Genomic DNA, 19,322 nt, shown 5'->3' on the forward strand with positions numbered 1-19,322 from the left:
ATATTTTAAATATTATTTCACAACAGTTTTACTGTATTTTTGATCAAATAAATGCAGTGATGAACATGACTTCTCTCAAAAACATTAAAAATGTTATAGCCATTTTTTGAGCTTTTGAATGGTATTTGCGGTATGAAAATATGTGAAGTATGAAACATTTAGGAAAAATAAACATGACCCTTTTTTTCTGTCTTGACCAACATGTAGGCTACTTTGAACACTTTGACAATAATATCAAGTAAAAATTCACTGAACAAAAATTCTACCTTCTAAAAATGAAAACGTATGTTTTGTCTTTTGCCAAATTTACCTGCAGTGATAAGTTTAATTCCAATTTTTTAAACAAAGATGTCGTTAACCACATGATGACGACAATATTTTTATAGACAAAACAATGATTTCAGACCCTAAGCGGTCGAATTGACCATTTGCATTTACAAAAGAAGAAACTTGACATTTGTATTGCGTCCCGGGACAGGGAGTGGCTGGCCACTGACCACAGATAGGCGTTGCCTTGGGAACAGATGCTCTCTAGACAATAGATTTGGTGAACGGCGAATAATTTTATGAAACACAAACATATCAAACACAAGAAGCAGCATGGGCACACCTCAGGGTATGTGTGTGTGTGTGTGTGACCCACCTTCATTCCTTAATCAGACCAACCCATGTCTAGTTCTGCTGGTTAGTAGCAGGGGATCCTTCTGCCGGGCACAGACATTTATAAATACTGAAGGAGTATGTGTTCAAAAGGAATCATAAAAAAAGAAATCATAAATGTATAATAGTAAAGCAAAGTGTGTGTCTGTTAAGAATAATCTAAATTTAAATAAACTAAGCTTGTAAGCACAAGAAATTTCACTGCTAACTTAAATGGTGAACAGTGTACTATAAACATTGTCCTGGGTTATCTGGGTACAAAACAAAAATAAAAAACTATGTACTGCAGATGTTTGCTAAATTCATTGTAGCATATAATCTCTGATTTATTTTGAACCAAATCAAGTGACAATAAGACTAACTGAAATAAACCTGGCTTATTTTATTTGGTAAACTTGTTTTATGAAACAGCACCCAGGGCTGTTTATTTCAGTTAGTCTTACTTATTGTCAGTCGATTTGGTTCAAAATAAGTCAGACTAACTGAAATAAGCCTGGTTTGGTAAACTTGTTTTATGAAACTACCCAGGTCAATAGTCTCAGTCCAAAAGGCTACTACAACCAATATGTAAATATAGCCTAATAACAGATAGATATATAGGAACAGAGTTATAGTGTTAATACAAATAGATGCCTTTTTAATAGTTTATGAGAGGCAATCGTGAGCGCGCGTCGTGCGGAATGGAAAAGTTAGTGAGGGGAGAGAGAGAGAGAGAGAGAGAGAGAGAGAGAGAGAGAGACTCTCCGTCGCCATTACTGACTGGAATGAGAGGGGAGGGGATGGCTCACCGATTACACGCATACCACTCTTACTGCTAGAAAACACTGAAAACAACCACTTTGGGGAAATTTCGCCGATTATTCCAACCGCTCACGGGAAACGCGACAAAACTGTGATTTGTTTCGGTATCGCATGAGCAGAAATTAAAGGAAATAGTTGGAATGCCTCCTCCTATCTGTGGTGTCTGGAGCTGGGAGCGACCATGTTAGGTAGGGGAATGTACACGGAGTATGTGACTTTCCAGCATGCTTTTTGTCGTTTGCTTTACTGAATTTGGTTTAATGTGTGATTTAGTTCCACGTCTAGGCGGTAGTTGTGTAGCTTTATGTAAATGCACAGATTTGTCTGTCTCGCTTACAGTGCGTTATGTCGGTGTCACACTTAACTAGCCCTGGCTAAATGGGAAGCTAGCAAGCAAAGGAAGCATATAATGCCTTGTTAGAGGCAAGGCCCGTGTCGATGCGAATACAAATAAGCATATGAACACATACTAAACAGATCTAAATCGCCGTGTTATTTAATGCAAGAGCGTGTGCGTATTGATTGTCTTGTGATAAAACTATTCTGATGTGAAATTAAATTCCTGGGATTCAAATGGAGTGGACGCTTGTGGGTTTTGAAGTAAATGATGCACACATTCTTGGCAATTTGGAAGCCACATCTAGCAATAATTCTCTCGACTAGTTGTGGGAATCGTCGCTTGCACATCTGATCGCAGTGTGGCTCGTAATAGCGCTTCTGTTCGTTATTCCTTATCACCTTCAGCAGATGCTTGTGTCTGCTTTACATCCTCGCTTAGAAATACAGCCCACCGTCAAGAAACACGTCTCGACATTGATGTCCTATGTTTCCGTGATTTAACGCCCGTGAAGTCCTGTCGTTGATGTCTCATAAATGCGGTCATGTATGACATCCACCTCAATACAAAGGGATATTTCGGCCAAAATGAAATTTCTGTCATAATTTACTCCAGTCTTCCCACGGTTATGGAAGAACTGAAAAAATCTGAGACTGAGAATGATAAAAAGTGTTTTCCCTACCCGAAATTAATAACATCTTAAAATTCATGAGCATTTTTAAACTGAATATGCAGTTTGTAGTTATGTTAAAATTGTGCGATATTTCATCATATAGGCTAGGTATTGATTTTGTGTAGAGTGATTTGATTTGGTTGTTCTTTTGAGTCGGTTCTTTTGAATGAATCGGTCAAACTGGTTCACGAAATGTTTGAAAGATTCATTAGCAAGTCGATGTGAATCTAAATGTCCTTTAAAAGTCCTTAGACCTTATACAGTAATTATAAATGACTGAAAAAGACCTGGGAATGTATTGATCAAACAATGTATGCCTTTATTTCTTCTGTGGAACAAAGAATGGCAGCTTCATTTATCAGTTACTTTCATTATGTGGAAAACAGATGCAATAAAAAAAGTGACTCAGGCTGTCATTCTGGCTAAGATCTCCTTTTGTGTCCCACTGAGAAAGAAAGTCATACAGGTTTGGAACGACACAAAGATGAGTAAATGATGACACAATTTTCACAAATGTGAATCTTTTAAAGACACGTCATGCCAAATAGGCCTGTCGCAATAATCAGTATATCGACTTATCGTGCAATATGTGTGCATGACCTCAATAATTTTTGGTGACGCAATATATCGGCCATTATATTTACTTAAAAATTAATGTCACCATGTTTTGTACATTCCACTTGCGCCTGTGTCTTTTGCAACTTCTCGTGCATAACGTGGTGTAGTCATGAGGTGCTAGTTCAAATAAAAAAAATGCTTATACAAAAAAAAGTTTAATCTGCAGATATGGCCTTGTTTAGGGATCTGTGTCTTTGTGCATACAGACATCTGACTGCTAAATAGTGATTGTGTTTTTCAGCAATAGTGTGCACCCTTAATTTACAGAGAAAAGAAGGTCAGGCAAAAATCTGTAGATGGAAAAATCTCCATACAAGTTCTTTGTGCATTTTTCTTTTTTTCTACTTGTTACTTTGCACTTTCTGTTAGAAAATGTGTATTTACTATTTATTCAGGTTTTTTAAGGTATCTAATATTTTGATACTTAATTTCCATGATCTAAATATTCTTAAAAATGAAAAGTTTGTTGTCATTTGGAAGTGAGTAGGCCTTCTTGCATTATTATGCTGTTACATTATTATTATATATTCAGTGGCATAAAATAGTCTTTAAAATGACAATAATATCGCTTATCGCAGTTATTTCTGGGGCAATATATAGCACAACAAAAAGTTGTTATCGTGACAGGCCTACTGCCAAATTCAAAAGTGGTTCTAGTTATGCTTTTAAGAGCCAACACTGAATTGAATTGCATTTATAAGATATTTTCTTGCAGTTGTTTTTTTTATCATGAACTTAATGCTCTTGAGTGTAAATTAGCCAATTTGCTGCCTTATTTCTACTGACAGATGCATTTGTTTGGTAGTACAAAGCTTGTCACTGCAGATGACAAGCATAGCTTGCATATTTTCTAAAAACACTGGAGTACATGCAGTAAACGCATATTACAGTGAAAGAGCTAGTGCCACAGTGTCAGTACTCCTACTTATGATAAATGAATGCATTGAAGATGTGTCACATGTGGATTGTTGAGATAGTTTTGTACCCTGAGCAGTTGTGGTAGTGTTTGCAGACTTTATAAAAAGGGTATTCAAAATGCAAATGCATTGGCAATAATATTTCATAATAGTATTGTTAGTGTCATGCTTGAATTTTTAGATAACAGTAATGATGCATACTGTTATGTTGCGTATTGTGAGTCATAATTTTTTATTGTACTTGTTTGTTTTGTATTGTGATTGTGCCTGTGTTGTCATCTGACTTATTAAATTCAGTATGATAAATGATAAGTGTTTGGCTATTGAAAACAAAACTTTACACTTCATCTTATTGTTGACTAATTTAATATTTTTTTATTGCAGGAAGGTGATAGGAGAGGAAAGAGCAGTCGTCCGGGTCAGATGATCAAGATTAAAGCTACATCGGCTCATGCAAAGTGAGAAATGGAAATGCGCCTGCACTAGCAAATGGAAGTACGTGCTTGCCTGGCCGGCATACTTTGCTTAGCGTAACAAGCAATGAGAGGGGCAATATAATGGCCAAGAATAAGGAGCCCCGTCCGACATACGCTATCAGTGTCGTCGGACTCTCAGGCACTGAGAAAGAGAAGGGCAACTGCGGCGTAGGTAAATCCTGCCTATGCAACAGATATGTGCACCCCAGTGCGGACTGCTACTACTTGGAGCACACTTCTGTGTTGAGCACAATTGACTTTGGAGGGCGCGTGGTGAATAACGATCATTTCTTATACTGGGGTGAAGTGTTACATCGAGGGGATGATGGCCTCGAGTGTCGAATCCAGGTCATTGAGCAGACTGAGTTCATTGATGACCAAACGTTCTTGCCTCATCGGAGCACAAACCTGCAGCCTTACACGAAAAGGGCTGCAAATACGAAGCTTCAGTCTGCTGAGAAGCTGATGTACATTTGCACAGATCAGCTTGGGTTGGAACAGGATTTTGATCAGAAGGTTTGAAAAGCTCATCGTTCAAACTGTCCGAGATTATCACACAAGCTGGAAAATTGTGAGCAATAAGTTGAAAAGCCACCCAGACTATAACGAGTACATCAATATAGAAGGCACCAAAAAGGCTAGAAACACCTTTTCGAAGCACATAGAACAGCTGAGACAAGAGCACATCAAGAGGCGGCGTGAGGATTACCTTAAAAGTCTGCCAAAAATTCTTAATAAGTTGCTGAACAACCTGGAGGAAATTGAGATGCTGAGTTGGACTGAAGCTCAGAGCCTTATGAAGAGCAGGCCTGAGTTTCAGTACTGTTTCATTGAGTTAGAACAAACGCCGTGGTATGAGACAGACCACCTCGATAAAACCGACGACAGAAGAGTGCCCTTCGATATCCTCAAAACCATGGAAGGAGAGAGGATTTATCAAAACCACGTACAGCATTTGATATCTGACAAGAGGCGTTTGGAGATGAAGGAGAAATTCAAGAAGACGCTGGAGCGAGTGCATTTCATTAGCCCCGGCCAGCCGTGGGAAGAGGTCATGTGCTTTGTCATGGAGGACGAGGCATACAAGCACATCACCGAATCAGATCGCAGGGATGTTTACAGTCGGCATCAGCAGGAAATAGTTGAAAGGGCCAAAGAGGAGTTTCAGGAAATGCTTTTTGAGCATGCAGAGCTGTTCTATGACCTCGATTTGAACGCGACCCCGAGCTATGACAAAATGAGTGAGATTCATGCCGTGCTTAACGAGGAACCTAGATACAGAGCTCTCCAGAAACTCGCCACTGACAGGGAATCACTTTTACTGAAACACATCGGGTTTGTCTATCACCCCACGAAGGAAACGTGCCTCAGTGGCACAGCCTGCATCGATCTCAAAGTCGAGCAAGTCCTCGCCAACCGGCTGGTTCAGCTAGATCATGGCCGCTCGAATATCTACTACAATAGTGCCAACATTGATAAGGTTAACTTGTGTCTCGTGGGCAGAGAAGGATTGGCGCAGGAGCTCGCAAATGAAATCCGAGCTCAGTCCACTGATGATGAATACAGCCTTGATGGGAAAATCTATGAATTAGACCTTTTGCCTGTGGATGTCAATTCCGGCATGCTTTTGAACCATTCCTGGATATCGACTTTCAAGCCCCATGGGTTCTTTTGTGTCTTCAGCTCTATAGAGTCGCTTAATTACATCGGTGACCGCGTAAGCCGGATCCGAGCTGAGATTGCCCAGAGCAGAAGGGATAGGTATAGCCAGCCGGTGCCATTCATTCTCATTCTAGCAAATCAGCGTGACAGTGTTTGCAAAAACATGCCTATTTTGAGGCATCAAGGCCAACAGCTTGCAAATAAGCTACAGTGTACTTTTGTAGATATACTCTCCGGCACTTTCCCCAGAAAGTTTAATGAGTCTCAGATAAAACAGGCCCTCAGAGCGGTGTTGGAGGGATTGAAGCACAATTTCGACATGATGAGCCCCATGCCCTCCATTAAGGATCTGTCGGAGACAGATTTGCGGATAGTCATGTGTGCCATGTGTGGAGATCCGTTCAGCGTGGATCTCATTCTCTCACCATTCTTGGACTCACATTCCTGTAGCGCCGGACAGCCCGGGCAGTGCAACACATTGATCCTTGACAAAATCATCGGCGACAGCCGCAGACGCATACAGGTCACTGTGCTCTCCTACCACTCCTCCATTGGAATCAGAAAGGACGAATTGGTGCATGGGTACATTCTTGTTTACTCAGCAAAACGAAAGTCTTCCATGGCTATGCTGAGGGCGTTCCTGGCTGAAGTCCAGGATGTCATTCCAGTTCAACTGGTGGCCATTACGGACAGCCAAGCGGACTTCTTCGAGAACGAGGCGATAAAAGAGCTAATGACTGAAGGTGAGCACATTGCCACAGAAATTACGGCCAAGTTTACCGCTCTCTACTCCTTGTCCCAGTATCACAGACAGACAGAAGTTTTCACGCCATTTTTCAACGAGGTCCTCGAGAAGAAGAGCAACATTGAAAGCTCCTTCATGTTCGACAACAGCAGGGATGGAACAGGCACCGGGGAAGACGCTGAGATTGCCCAGAGCAGAAGGGATAGGTATAGCCAGCCGGTGCCATTCATTCTCATTCTAGCAAATCAGCGTGACAGTGTTTGCAAAAACATGCCTATTTTGAGGCATCAAGGCCAACAGCTTGCAAATAAGCTACAGTGTACTTTTGTAGATATACTCTCCGGCACTTTCCCCAGAAAGTTTAATGAGTCTCAGATAAAACAGGCCCTCAGAGCGGTGTTGGAGGGATTGAAGCACAATTTCGACATGATGAGCCCCATGCCCTCCATTAAGGATCTGTCGGAGACAGATTTGCGGATAGTCATGTGTGCCATGTGTGGAGATCCGTTCAGCGTGGATCTCATTCTCTCACCATTCTTGGACTCACATTCCTGTAGCGCCGGACAGCCCGGGCAGTGCAACACATTGATCCTTGACAAAATCATCGGCGACAGCCGCAGACGCATACAGGTCACTGTGCTCTCCTACCACTCCTCCATTGGAATCAGAAAGGACGAATTGGTGCATGGGTACATTCTTGTTTACTCAGCAAAACGAAAGTCTTCCATGGCTATGCTGAGGGCGTTCCTGGCTGAAGTCCAGGATGTCATTCCAGTTCAACTGGTGGCCATTACGGACAGCCAAGCGGACTTCTTCGAGAACGAGGCGATAAAAGAGCTAATGACTGAAGGTGAGCACATTGCCACAGAAATTACGGCCAAGTTTACCGCTCTCTACTCCTTGTCCCAGTATCACAGACAGACAGAAGTTTTCACGCCATTTTTCAACGAGGTCCTCGAGAAGAAGAGCAACATTGAAAGCTACTTTATTTTCGATAATGGCAGGGACGGAACAGGCACCGGTGAAGACGTCTTCCCGCAGTCACCTCATAGCCATTCGCCTGCCTACCAGTATTACCCTGACTCTGAGGACGATGGGGAGGGACCGCCACCTTACAGCCCGATAGGCGATGATGTGCAGCTGCTGCCCAATCCTAGTGAACGGAAGTACAGAATCGACCTGGAAGGAAACGAGTACCCAGTTCACAGCACACCTCTTGGTGATCACGAGCGTAACCACAAAGTGCCTCCCCCGGTAAAACCCAAGCCCAATGTGCTGCCCAAGCCCAACGTTAAAAAGCTGGACCCCAACCTACTGAGGACCATTGAAGCTGGAATGAGGACCTCCAGGTGGACACGTGGTCCAATGATGGGTCACAGCGATGACCTTGAAGCATCTGATAACTATGCAGAGCCGGCCGACACTCTTCTCAAATCAAAAGGCTTCAGTGATGACATCTATGCCGTACCGGAAGACGCACACAGCAGATCTGGCAGGATCCGCAATTCGTTCGGCGGACTCGCTTTGCACGGGGATGAGGAGAATGGCTTTGACTCCATGTCTAAGTCTCAGGGTGGCAGAAGGCCTTCTAAGTACAAACATCGTTCCAAGATCCTCTTCAGCAAGACAAAAGCTTATCATAGACGAGTGCACTCGGATGTCAGTGATGATGAGTCGGGGCCTGCGACGCAGAAGAAGAAGAAAGGAAGGGGCAACCGAGGAAGTGAAGAAGATCCACTTCTCTCACCAGTGGATCCTTGGAAAGGAGGGATAGACAATCCAGCCATCACATCGGACCCAGAGCAGGATGATAAGAAAATGAAGAAAAAGAAACCACCAAAGACCAAGGAACCCAAAAAGGTAAGCTACTACTTTTCAATTACCTAGAGAAATCTAAAGTTACTTTAGTAGTTTAATACCACTGTTAAATCTTTAGCAAATTTCAAAATGTATATTCACTTTTCATACTGTATATTATTTTGTAATGCCTAAATTCAGTTTAAAATGATACGTTTTAGTTTTTAGATTGTGTCATCAGCATGCATTGTAGTGATCATGTGTTATTCTCATTTTTTTCTTAACAGACAAAGTCAACAAAGACCACAAAGCCATTGTATCCACCAACTCGTAGGAATTGGGAAAGCAACTATTTTGGGGTGCCTCTTCAGAACTTGGTCACACCTGATAGGCCCATACCTCTGTTCATTGAGAAGTGTGTTGACTACATTGAGCGCACAGGTACGTTTCTTGTTTTTGTAAAGCTGGTTCACTAAATAGCATCCGAAAATGTGGAAATGCTTCTATCAGTTCTCCGGTTTAAAGGCTGTTTGAGAATTGAATCTTTCTTGTGTGAGTTTACTAGCATAAAGTGATTTATGTTTGTCATTTTTGTCCATGGCATTTTTCATTTAGTAGGTTGCAACTTTAGGAACATTTGGTAACAATTTGTCTTTCCTGGTCTTGAGATACTTTACTGAAAATTGTACATTTGTGCGTTTCGTGTTGCTTATTTTGTGAGCCTGATACAGTTCATATGTTAAAGCACAGGAACTCCTGCATGCGGTTCAAATACTATCAACGAGTAAATGAATGAAATCCATTAATCTGAGGTAATAAATTCTGACACAACAGGAAGTTGACGGGCAGGGGTGGAGGGAAGTCCATCTGGTAAATAATTGAATGGATTTTTATGGCACGTGTTATGATTATCTAATTTTTCCCAGAGCACTTTGTTCAGTTAGATTGTGGTTTGCATTTTCATGGACTCTGCAAGTGCTGTGTAAACACTGAGGCCCGTCACATATCTTAGCCACGGGGTGGGTTAACATCATTTCAGGACATGCTGACCATATTTGGACTCGAACAAAGTCCGCTTCATATGCTTAAAGCAGTGATAGAGGCCCTTTAACTGTGCCTGTTTGTTTGGTTACAACATGCCCTTCAGTAGCTTGTTCTGTAACTGTGTTCAATGGAAACTCTGACTAGCACGGCTGTCAATAAGCCCAGCCGACCCATAATATAGCTTGAGGTTTCATGAGCGAGTAGGTGACACCCACATACTGCCGTTCAGGTTGGTTGTGGCTATAGATCAGTGAAACTCATGCATAGATGACATGCACTGATGTGGTTTCTTGAGGAAATTATTAAACTGCAGTTTATGGTTTTTATGGTGTGTACTGGAAGTGGGCAAAGTGTCTGTGGTGAGCGTAATACTAGGTCAATTTGCAGGTTGAACTGGTTTTGCTTTGTGTATGTGTGGCCGTACATACATGAAGCCTTAATGTGATGATCCGAAACACTTTTTTGCTGATCTCATGTTTAGATCTCGCATAGTGCTGTGTCCACAGTTAATGTGCAGGACGATTGATTTTGTTGGTAAGTGGCTTGATTCTGTGTGTGACATGCAGGTTTGTAGACCATAGGGAAACATTTAGCTTAATAAATTTGGTATAATTCATGGGGAGACAAGATGTTAAAATTCTGTTTTCATATCACTGATGATATATAGATATTGAAATTATACACAATTTTGTCTAAAAAAATAAAACTAAAATCATGCATTTTAAAGGCTACAGGTGAATTTAGGCATCACAGCATGTACAATTGTACAGATGTACTATTAAAATTATTTAATTATTTATTTAATTATTTCATATTCATTTTTGAGATTTCCTAAAGATTATCTTTAGGGTTTCACAGTATTAAAATTCTACCAATAATCTGATTTGTTATTCTAAAGTTAACGGATCGAGAACAGATAGATGGACAATATTAAAATGTTATGCAGTTTTGTTAAAAAAAGACTGAAAATTAAAATCAGGCTACAAGTTAATTTAACAATATAATGTACAGTACAAAAAAAAATATTTACTAAAGATTAAATTTAAGTGTTATAATTAAAGTATTTTTAAGATTACCTTTAAGTGATTGTTTGATGATGAAATGCAAATGTAAAAATAGAGGCAATGAGCATTAATAATTAACTGTCCAATAGCATCCGATAAATGTCCAATGTTGACCAGTTTATTTTGTAGTTTATATTTCTACTATTTCTACTATACTACAAAATATATTTCTATTTCTACATTAAGAAATATAAAAAATATACAGTATATATTCAATACTAGTAGTCAATATTAATATTTATTATATTTGAACTACCCCTTTAAAATAAAGCTGTTTTATTGACGATGGCTGAATCTGGGCCTTTTTTTGGTTCCTGTGGAATAGGATGAGATGGCACAGTGTGCCCATGGCTGCGTCTGAGCATCGCAGGGCTCTGTTTAAGAGCTTTTTGAAAGCATCTTGCCTCAAAGAGCTGTGCAGATGAAAAGGCTCATCAAACACCCTGCCCCCCAAGCCAAATGCTTACTCCCTCCCATTTATGCCCCCCTATCTCGCTCTGTACTGCATTGTGAAACCCAGAGGAAATGATAATACTTGACTCTTTTTTTTTTTCTGTGGTCAAGAACAAGTAGTCCAACAATCCACTCCTCCAAACATGGTGTATGCACACACACAGTCCTTTATTTCTCGCGGCCCATCCGTTCTGAAAACCAAGACCCTGCGTTAAAAACTGTACTGAGAAAATGGACTTTATGGATGTTTCCTAATTGACTTTCATGGCTCATTTAGGCCTGGATGCTTCATTTATCCATCAGAAGAGTACCCCCATTGTCATTTCCTCCTTGCAGGGCTTCGCAGTAATAACCCCTTCTGTGTGAAACATTATGGATTTTTAGATATTTTTATGAGACACTAACTATGAAATAAACAATGAACTCAACAGACACAGAGGAAGTACGATCAGAAAAAAATCGTTGCAGCAGTTCCCAGAAAATATTTCCAAACCTTGAAGAGGACGATCATATTCATGAGGCCTACATGAATGTTTAAATCAGCTGACCTCAAAGCGCAATCTTTGTTTTTTACCGTGACGTGCTTCTTCTATCCAAATGAAGGAATTTTGTACCAATTTTGGAAATGTTGCAACAAACAGGATGCAAATTAGGTGCGTTTTAGTTGACTTGATGTGTTCCTTACGGGTGCAGCGGTGCGTTAAACAGCTCTGTGGAAAGGAGGTAATTTACACACAGTCCTTTCTTGTTTAATTTTGCATGTTTGAATTGTTTAAAATGGTTGTGTAATACAGTTGGAACATTAGCTAATTATTCATACAACAAAGCATTTCCTGGAAATATTTAATGTTAATGTTACAACATTTCCAGTAAATGCTTTGGTATGTAAATAGCCCCAATACAGTTAGTTGTTTAGTAATATTCCAATTAGTTAATATTCCAAATGATGTCTTAATATCCAACTAATTAAATTTGAAACATTTATTATTTATTTAAAGGGGTGGTTGATTGCGATTTCACTTTTTTAATTTTAGTTAGTGTGTAATGTTGCTGTTTGATCATAAACAATATCTGCTGCACACGCTTTGCATCTCTCCCTCTCTCTCTCATTCAGATCATCAGCTCAGTGAATACACTTATTTTCACATACGCACTTAGACGCACGCTAGAGGCGGTTTAGCCAATCACAACACACTGGGCCAGCTAATCAATCAGAGCCCATCGTGTATTTCTGAGGGAGGGGCTTCATAAAAGCAGGAAATCATCAGCGCGTTCAGAGGAGAAGGGACAGAGAGGTGTGGAATAAAGGTAAATTATGTGAAAAATAATGCGTTTTTTAACAACCGAAGCATTAACACATGTTAGACTGCACCCCATAAACACAGTCAAGCCTATAAAAAAACCAGTCAACCACCCCTTTAAACAATGCATTTATGTAAATATTTGAATGTTAATTATTAGAATTATACTGTATATATCGAACTAAGTGGAATTGTAATATTAACTTATTAGCATTTGCAAGAAATATTTTAGTATCAACTAATTGGAGTTGGAATATTAAATAATTACTTATGCAACAAAGCATTTTCTGAAATAATATTGGAATATAAATTAATTGGAATTAGAATGCTAATACTCAATTAACTGGAGTTGGAATAATAACTAATTATTTATTTATTAGACTTATAAGTGCATTACCGCCACCTATCTCTCAAGTGGACCATTGACACTCCTAATTGAGATTGTAGATAGAGTGTCAATGGTCCATTTGAGAGATAGGTGGCGGTAATGCACTTATAAGTCTGCGATCCGCCGTAAGGAAAGAAAAAGAAGACGCCTCACGCGCCTGCTGTTGAGAACACACACAGGAGGACGCGCGCCTCTCAGGGCAGTTCAAACAGTTCGGACATTGCATGAATCAGAGGTAAAAAATTATATAAATACTATTCAGTTTCTTGCACAGACCGATCGTTTTGTGTCTTTACACATCAATGTATCGTCACGAGCCACAGGGTTTAATTTGGTTTTGTTTGTGTATGTTTTTTTTTTTTTTTACTCTCAAAGTCGTGATTCCCATTCATCTCCATTATAAGACTGACAGACTGCAACGGTTTGTGTTTAAAATCTTCGTTTGTGTTCTACTGAAGAAACAAAGTCACCTACATCTTGAATGCCCTGGGGGTAAGCAGATAAACATCAAATTTTCATTTTTGGGTGAACTATCCCTTTAAATGCAAATGAGCTGCTGCTCCCCACCCCCTTTTCCAGAATAGAGCTGTGCCATTACAGCTCGTACCTGCTACAAAACATCTGTTTTGGTTCTGATTATCATGTTTATCGCGCTGAAATCATGCGTTTTAAACCATATTAGTTTAAACTTCTGAAATATGGTTTTCTGAGTGCATAAGGACAGAAAGCGGCTGTCACAGCATGTGAGTACTAAACTAAGTTCTCATTCACACACAAGTTTACGTTAAAAACACATGAGTTACAAAAACAGTCGGTTATGTCTGTGAAGGTAAACAGCTGGGAAATAAATCGCATGTTTTTTTAGATCTGTGTGGCAGAACCGTTAGAACCGGTACACCGTTGTCGCTTGCAAAATCAAAATGACGGCGCCGTGGGTGGAAACTTAGAGAGTAAGGGGCGGTAATATTGTAATGAGATCCCTTTGCAACATCACTAGGGGAGCGAAATCAGACGCGCTAGTTTTTTCAGACGCTTGCAGAAAAAGGCTTACCAAAACAAAGTTACTGGGTTAATCTTTTTCATGTTTCCTTTGTTGGTAGATGCACCGGGGACCTGATTATAGCACTTAAAACCTGGAAAAGTCAGATTTTCATGATATGTCACCTTTAACTCAAATGGAAAATGAAAGCCCAATAACTCGGGTGGGCCGCCTCTGCAGCAAAGACACCAAGACCATAAAATGGCAGTTGCTCCCCAGCAGTAGGCTATTGCAGAGGCTTCTGGCCCGAGTTTGAATGTGATATGAATGCTGCAAAAGCTTGACAAGCAGTATGAATTGCCAGGAAAATCTCAGAAATTGCAGTTCCCGGCCTATGTGGCCAAATTAAAGATGTCAAGGTTTAAAGAACCTGACTTGGCCAATACACACGTGTGATCAAGCGCAGATGTTGCCCCATACGCGAGCTTAACAATACATTACCTCACCAATGACTGGATGCTACCAAGTGTGAAATAAGATATGTACCAGAGAAGCTCATAGCTGAATGGCTTCAGTATGCTTTGGCAGACTAGGCATTAGATTAGCAGAAAATGTCCTGCATAAGCACGGATAGCCAACAGTTCTCAGCCGGACGTGCGGAACTGTTTTGATGAATGAAGAGAAAGGCGTAGAGTTAAGCGCGAGTATTTGTACAACAATTAATCAGCTGACTAATATTTCATGATCACGACAGCGCTAGGCTGAAAGGGTCATAAGTGTGTTTACTGACAATCTCTAAACCATCATTCTGCAACAGTGGACTGTTTTCCAAGAACGCTTGATGGATTGTGACAGGGAATGGGATTGTTTACAGCTTGTTGATGTTTCCTCTCAAGGTCTATGTTTTAGTTTATTTACTTATTATAATACTATATGCTGCACGGTTTTTACTGTATAACAAATCATCGGAGAGAAATTTTGTAAATACTGCGTTTTAAATGGCAGGCCAAAAAACGCCTTTCACACATGCATCAGAAATGCAGTCAGAAATGCCTAGTAGATTGCAGCCTGTATGTGTCTATGGCTGTGTTTCAAAACCAGTGAGCTGCCTAGGCAGACAGCAAACATGCAGTATGCAAGTTTTAGGCTAGGTCTTTGGCTGCAATCTTTGTACATCTCACCTTTTCAGGGTATCCGCATTGGCGACCAGGTCACAAAAGCAAGATGCTGTGCAGGAAAAGGCAGTAGTCAGCCTTTTCACAAGTCTTTAGCTTTTTAGCCCTGCTTTTCAATACAGTGCAGCTTCCTCTCAGTCATAGGGATTACTTAACTCAGTAGAGAATAATTGTCATGGCCTATTTCTGCGGTTTGAGACCTAGTGCTGTGGAGTATCAGATCTCAACTTGATGCATTGTATTTTAAACGAGGAAGTAGCTCAATCTTAATATTTAGCTACCATGGTACTATAGTATAGTTATTTCAGTTGTTGTTGCTAAAAAAATTACCATAGATTTAATTTAATTTGTGATTTAATGTAATTCAGATTATTAGTTTTATTCATTTGAAACTTTGAGAAATTAAACAAATATATATTTTGGTCACTATTTTGTTGACAATTATTATTTTGGTACTGTTTGGTTAGTTTCTTGTTTTGATGACAGTGGTGGCTAATACAAAGTATTTTTATAGTATTTTGGTGGAAACTAATGGTATATTTGGTATATGTGGTTATGGTATTTTTTTGTTGCGGTATTATTAATCGGCTAATGTCATGCTTTTGTTTGCTTGGAATTTTTTGGCTGTTATTTCTATGGGGTTTAAGGTAAAAAAATTTTAATGGAACAATATTTGAACCTTTAGAGAAAATGAAAAAAAAAACCTTTACATATTTTTGTTACATCATATTTGAAACATCAGGCTTTTACGCCCCATATAATATGATATTATAGTGCCTTGTGAGAATATGGCACTGACACTCGAGGAGGAAAAAACACCACAATTTTATTCAGAGGAAAATAACTGTGGAAAAATGTGCATTTGGTGCAGCTGCTGATATTTGTGGCCAAAAGTAAGTTGAAATTCTGTTTAAAAAGTATATCTATAAATTGACATCTTTATAACAGTATAGCAGACTACTTATATAAAATGCATATAAACATAATTTGTCACTCTATAACCATATCTCCCAATAATCTCCAATTAATGTTTACATAAGGTGATATTTAAATACTTAGTTTTATGATCAAAGCTCTGTTGTTTTTATTGTGGGAGGCAAACATAATGCAGTGCAATGCAATGAAGATTGAAAGATATACAAATAGCTAAACTTTATGCTTCAGTCCAGGAAGTGTTTATCATCAAATATAGGGCTGGGTATCGATTCAGATGTCCCGATTCGATTCAATTTCGATTCGCAAGCTTTCGATTCGATTATCGATTTTTTGATTACATTCAGTGAATATAGTTTTAATACAAATGCTATTGATGTTTCTAAAACATGAACAGTAAACATCAGTTTATAAATGGTGAATTAATAAAAAGAAATTAAGAGCCACATGCCTGTATTTTAAACCTATTCTTTCTTTGTGTATAGGGTCCTTTTTTAAACAATAATAGGGCCCTATAAAATGTTCTTAATTTTTCTGGTAATCAGATGAAGGCATAAAATATTAATTTAATTTATCCTAATCAAATGAAAATTAAAACCTTTTATTTTTTGGCAAACAAAGTGCTGCACAACAGAGGTTTACTGTTAAAATTAAAAAGAAAACAGATGTGATTATTCCTTTAAAAATAAAGATTTATTAATATTTATTAGCAGTAGTAGCATTGAGTCTTAAGACTGCTAAATAGTAATATATTCTGACAGTTTTAACGTTAAACTAAACTTTTATTTTGACGGGATGACGTGAAGAACTTGCAGCTGCTGTGAATGTGATATGACGGTAGTTTTCTCAAATGAAACGGTAAAATGTTAATGAAGTGACTCTCAGAGCAGCTGGAGATGACATTCGTCTTCATATCATCATATAGTGAGATGGCAGAAGCTGAAAACACCGCGAGCGTCATCCGCGCTTTAGTATGTGTGTAGTAAACAAAACAGTGCGCCGTGCCAGCCGCCATTCATTCATTGCAGAAATCATGGCACCTTATGCGTTATATCAAATGCTTCTGCAGATTTATAGTATTACTATAGCATTTCACCTGAGCATTGCGAATCACGCGTTACATTTGAATACATTTTCATTTTAATCAACGGATATATCTGCACTAGAAGTGCTGCAGAACTACTGTTGTTTTAATGTTAGCTATCATTCATTTTACTGTTGGTTTATTAGGGTGCATGTAGTAATAAACAAAACTACTGAGTAGGGGTGGGTATCAAAAAATGTTATACCGTAGAAATTTCATAATTGTCACCAGTGTCAATATCACAAAAAAACAATACTAGCCAAAAAAAAAAAACAAGCTCACTGAAGAAGACAAGTAAACAGTCAGTGATTAAATAAGAAACTAATTACAAGTAATAGGACAAAAACTACAGTAGAACAAATAAATAAGAAATGCTACATACATTGTATAAAGAAATCAAATGTTTAAAAACACTGCATATTATTCACTGTGTAAATTAAATATAATTCTTCATATTAAAGTTACAAAGTTAAGTGATTTAGTCAAGAGCAGTGAGGATTTTCTCTCTTTTGTTGTTTGAATAACATGAATGACAGATAGCAGGAATATTAGACTGCTGTCACTTTAAGAGCTGCCCGGATCCAATATGCTGTTACACATGTTTTCTTTCTCAGCTGTTTGCTTTCACTGAAGACATAAATTACTGCGTTTACGAGGATATTTGCAAAGACGGGCGTTTTGACACATACAAGAGTGTGTATTTAACCGTTCAAGCCTATAAAGCAGCAAAAATTACTCAATACTCCCGCGCTCTATGAGCACTGTCTTCATGTCTCTTAGACAGCATGCGCATATATATTATATTTTCATGACCACGTAGCACAGCAACGTCACGTGAGTGTGTAACCACGTTAGGGACAATAGTCCAAAATCTCTACCGGTTGACACATTTATCCCGGTTAATTTTTAACTTAAGTTTTTCCCACCCCTACTACTGAGCGTTTTTTAACCTTTTACAGACAGAAGCTAGATCCATGTGAAGGGATGAGTCTTAATTTGTGTGCCTCCACTTCCCACTCTTCCCTTTATATGATCTGGCTGAATTAAGCATATAAAGAATTTAATCTACTAGGCTGCTCGGCAAGTGGAGTTTCCCCCCTGATGACTCTAGACATGCACCTTGCTGGAGGCTTGCAAAAAGTTTTGATGACTTTGGCTTTTTCCTCCTTTGACACATCAAGGTCTCTGGCGAATGCTTAGCAATAAGTGTCCGACAACGCAAAGTCCTGTTGTTCCCCTTGGCCTGCTACTGCTTGTCGTGCTTGAGGGGAGAGGATGTCAGAAGCTCTTGGCTTTGACAGGCTGTCGCCACACATCAGCCAGTGCATCTAGACTCAGGAAGTGGCTTAGAAAAAGTAATGAAGGGGAGGGCGATGATGCCATAAGCTCTGGGAGTTTGTCAGAAAGCAAGAATGAAGCTTATGTACTTGAAGAATTTGCAAGCAGAACTTTATAAGCTTCCAGTATGCCTGATGGTTGTCGTTTAGGGCTACTGTCCATGCTCACTTCACCATGCTGGTTTAAAACATCTAATTGGAAACTGCTAAAAAATGAATTATGTTCAGAATAGGGGTGACCCCGAATAGTCGAAGATTCGATGCTTCGATAGGAGGAACCTGATTCGACTACCAATCTCACAGTCGAATATTCGCAGAGGTGTTCTGATCATGCCATTTTGGCTATATGGGGGTGCTCAATGTCTGATTTCACATAGAACTACTGGTTAATATTAAAGGGGTCATATGATGCTTTTTTAAAGATCATTATTTTGTGTATTTGGTGTAACAGAATGTTGACGTGCTTTAATAAATCCAACCACCCCTATAGATTTAAGTTTCATGTTCCATAATCCGTGACCGACAGAGGAGCGTTTTGGCGGCAGGGATTTAAATCTTTAACAAGACTCAAATGGACACAGGCAGAGTGAAAGACTGGATTTTTTCGATCAGGTAGGGTACAAGTGATTTCAAAACATTTCATCCAGTTTATATATAACGTGTAGCCTACATATTATTTATCTCGTATAAGATGCATTTGGCAGCCGGTTTATAGCCTATATATCGTATATAATATATTATTTATCTCGTATAAGATGCATTTGGTTGAGTTACACTGCAGTAAAGCGCTTCATTGTAGTACTACGGTGATAGGGCTGTGCGATATTGAAGAAAAATGCGATATGCGATAACTCATTAAATAATGCGATATTCGATAT

At 39.2% G+C, this 19,322-nt stretch overlaps 1 protein-coding gene across 1 annotated transcript in view; it reads left to right on the forward strand.

The window, feature by feature from the left end:
* The first annotated feature begins 1,431 nt into the window (after positions 1-1,431).
* Positions 1,432-19,322, forward strand: part of LOC107697761 (rho GTPase-activating protein 5-like) — a 41,715-nt gene continuing 23,824 nt past the window's right edge. Inside the window, 5 exon segments of the mRNA XM_016498606.1 lie at positions 1,432-1,649; positions 4,391-4,995; positions 4,997-7,052; positions 7,905-8,749; positions 8,974-9,127. Coding sequence (XP_016354092.1) covers positions 4,564-4,995; positions 4,997-7,052; positions 7,905-8,749; positions 8,974-9,127 — 3,487 coding nt within the window. The 5' untranslated portion in view covers positions 1,432-1,649; positions 4,391-4,563.

This window comes from Sinocyclocheilus anshuiensis, unplaced genomic scaffold (genome assembly GCF_001515605.1).
Source record: "Sinocyclocheilus anshuiensis isolate Anshui unplaced genomic scaffold, SAMN03320099.WGS_v1.1 scaffold446, whole genome shotgun sequence".
Lineage (NCBI taxonomy): Eukaryota > Metazoa > Chordata > Actinopteri > Cypriniformes > Cyprinidae > Sinocyclocheilus > Sinocyclocheilus anshuiensis.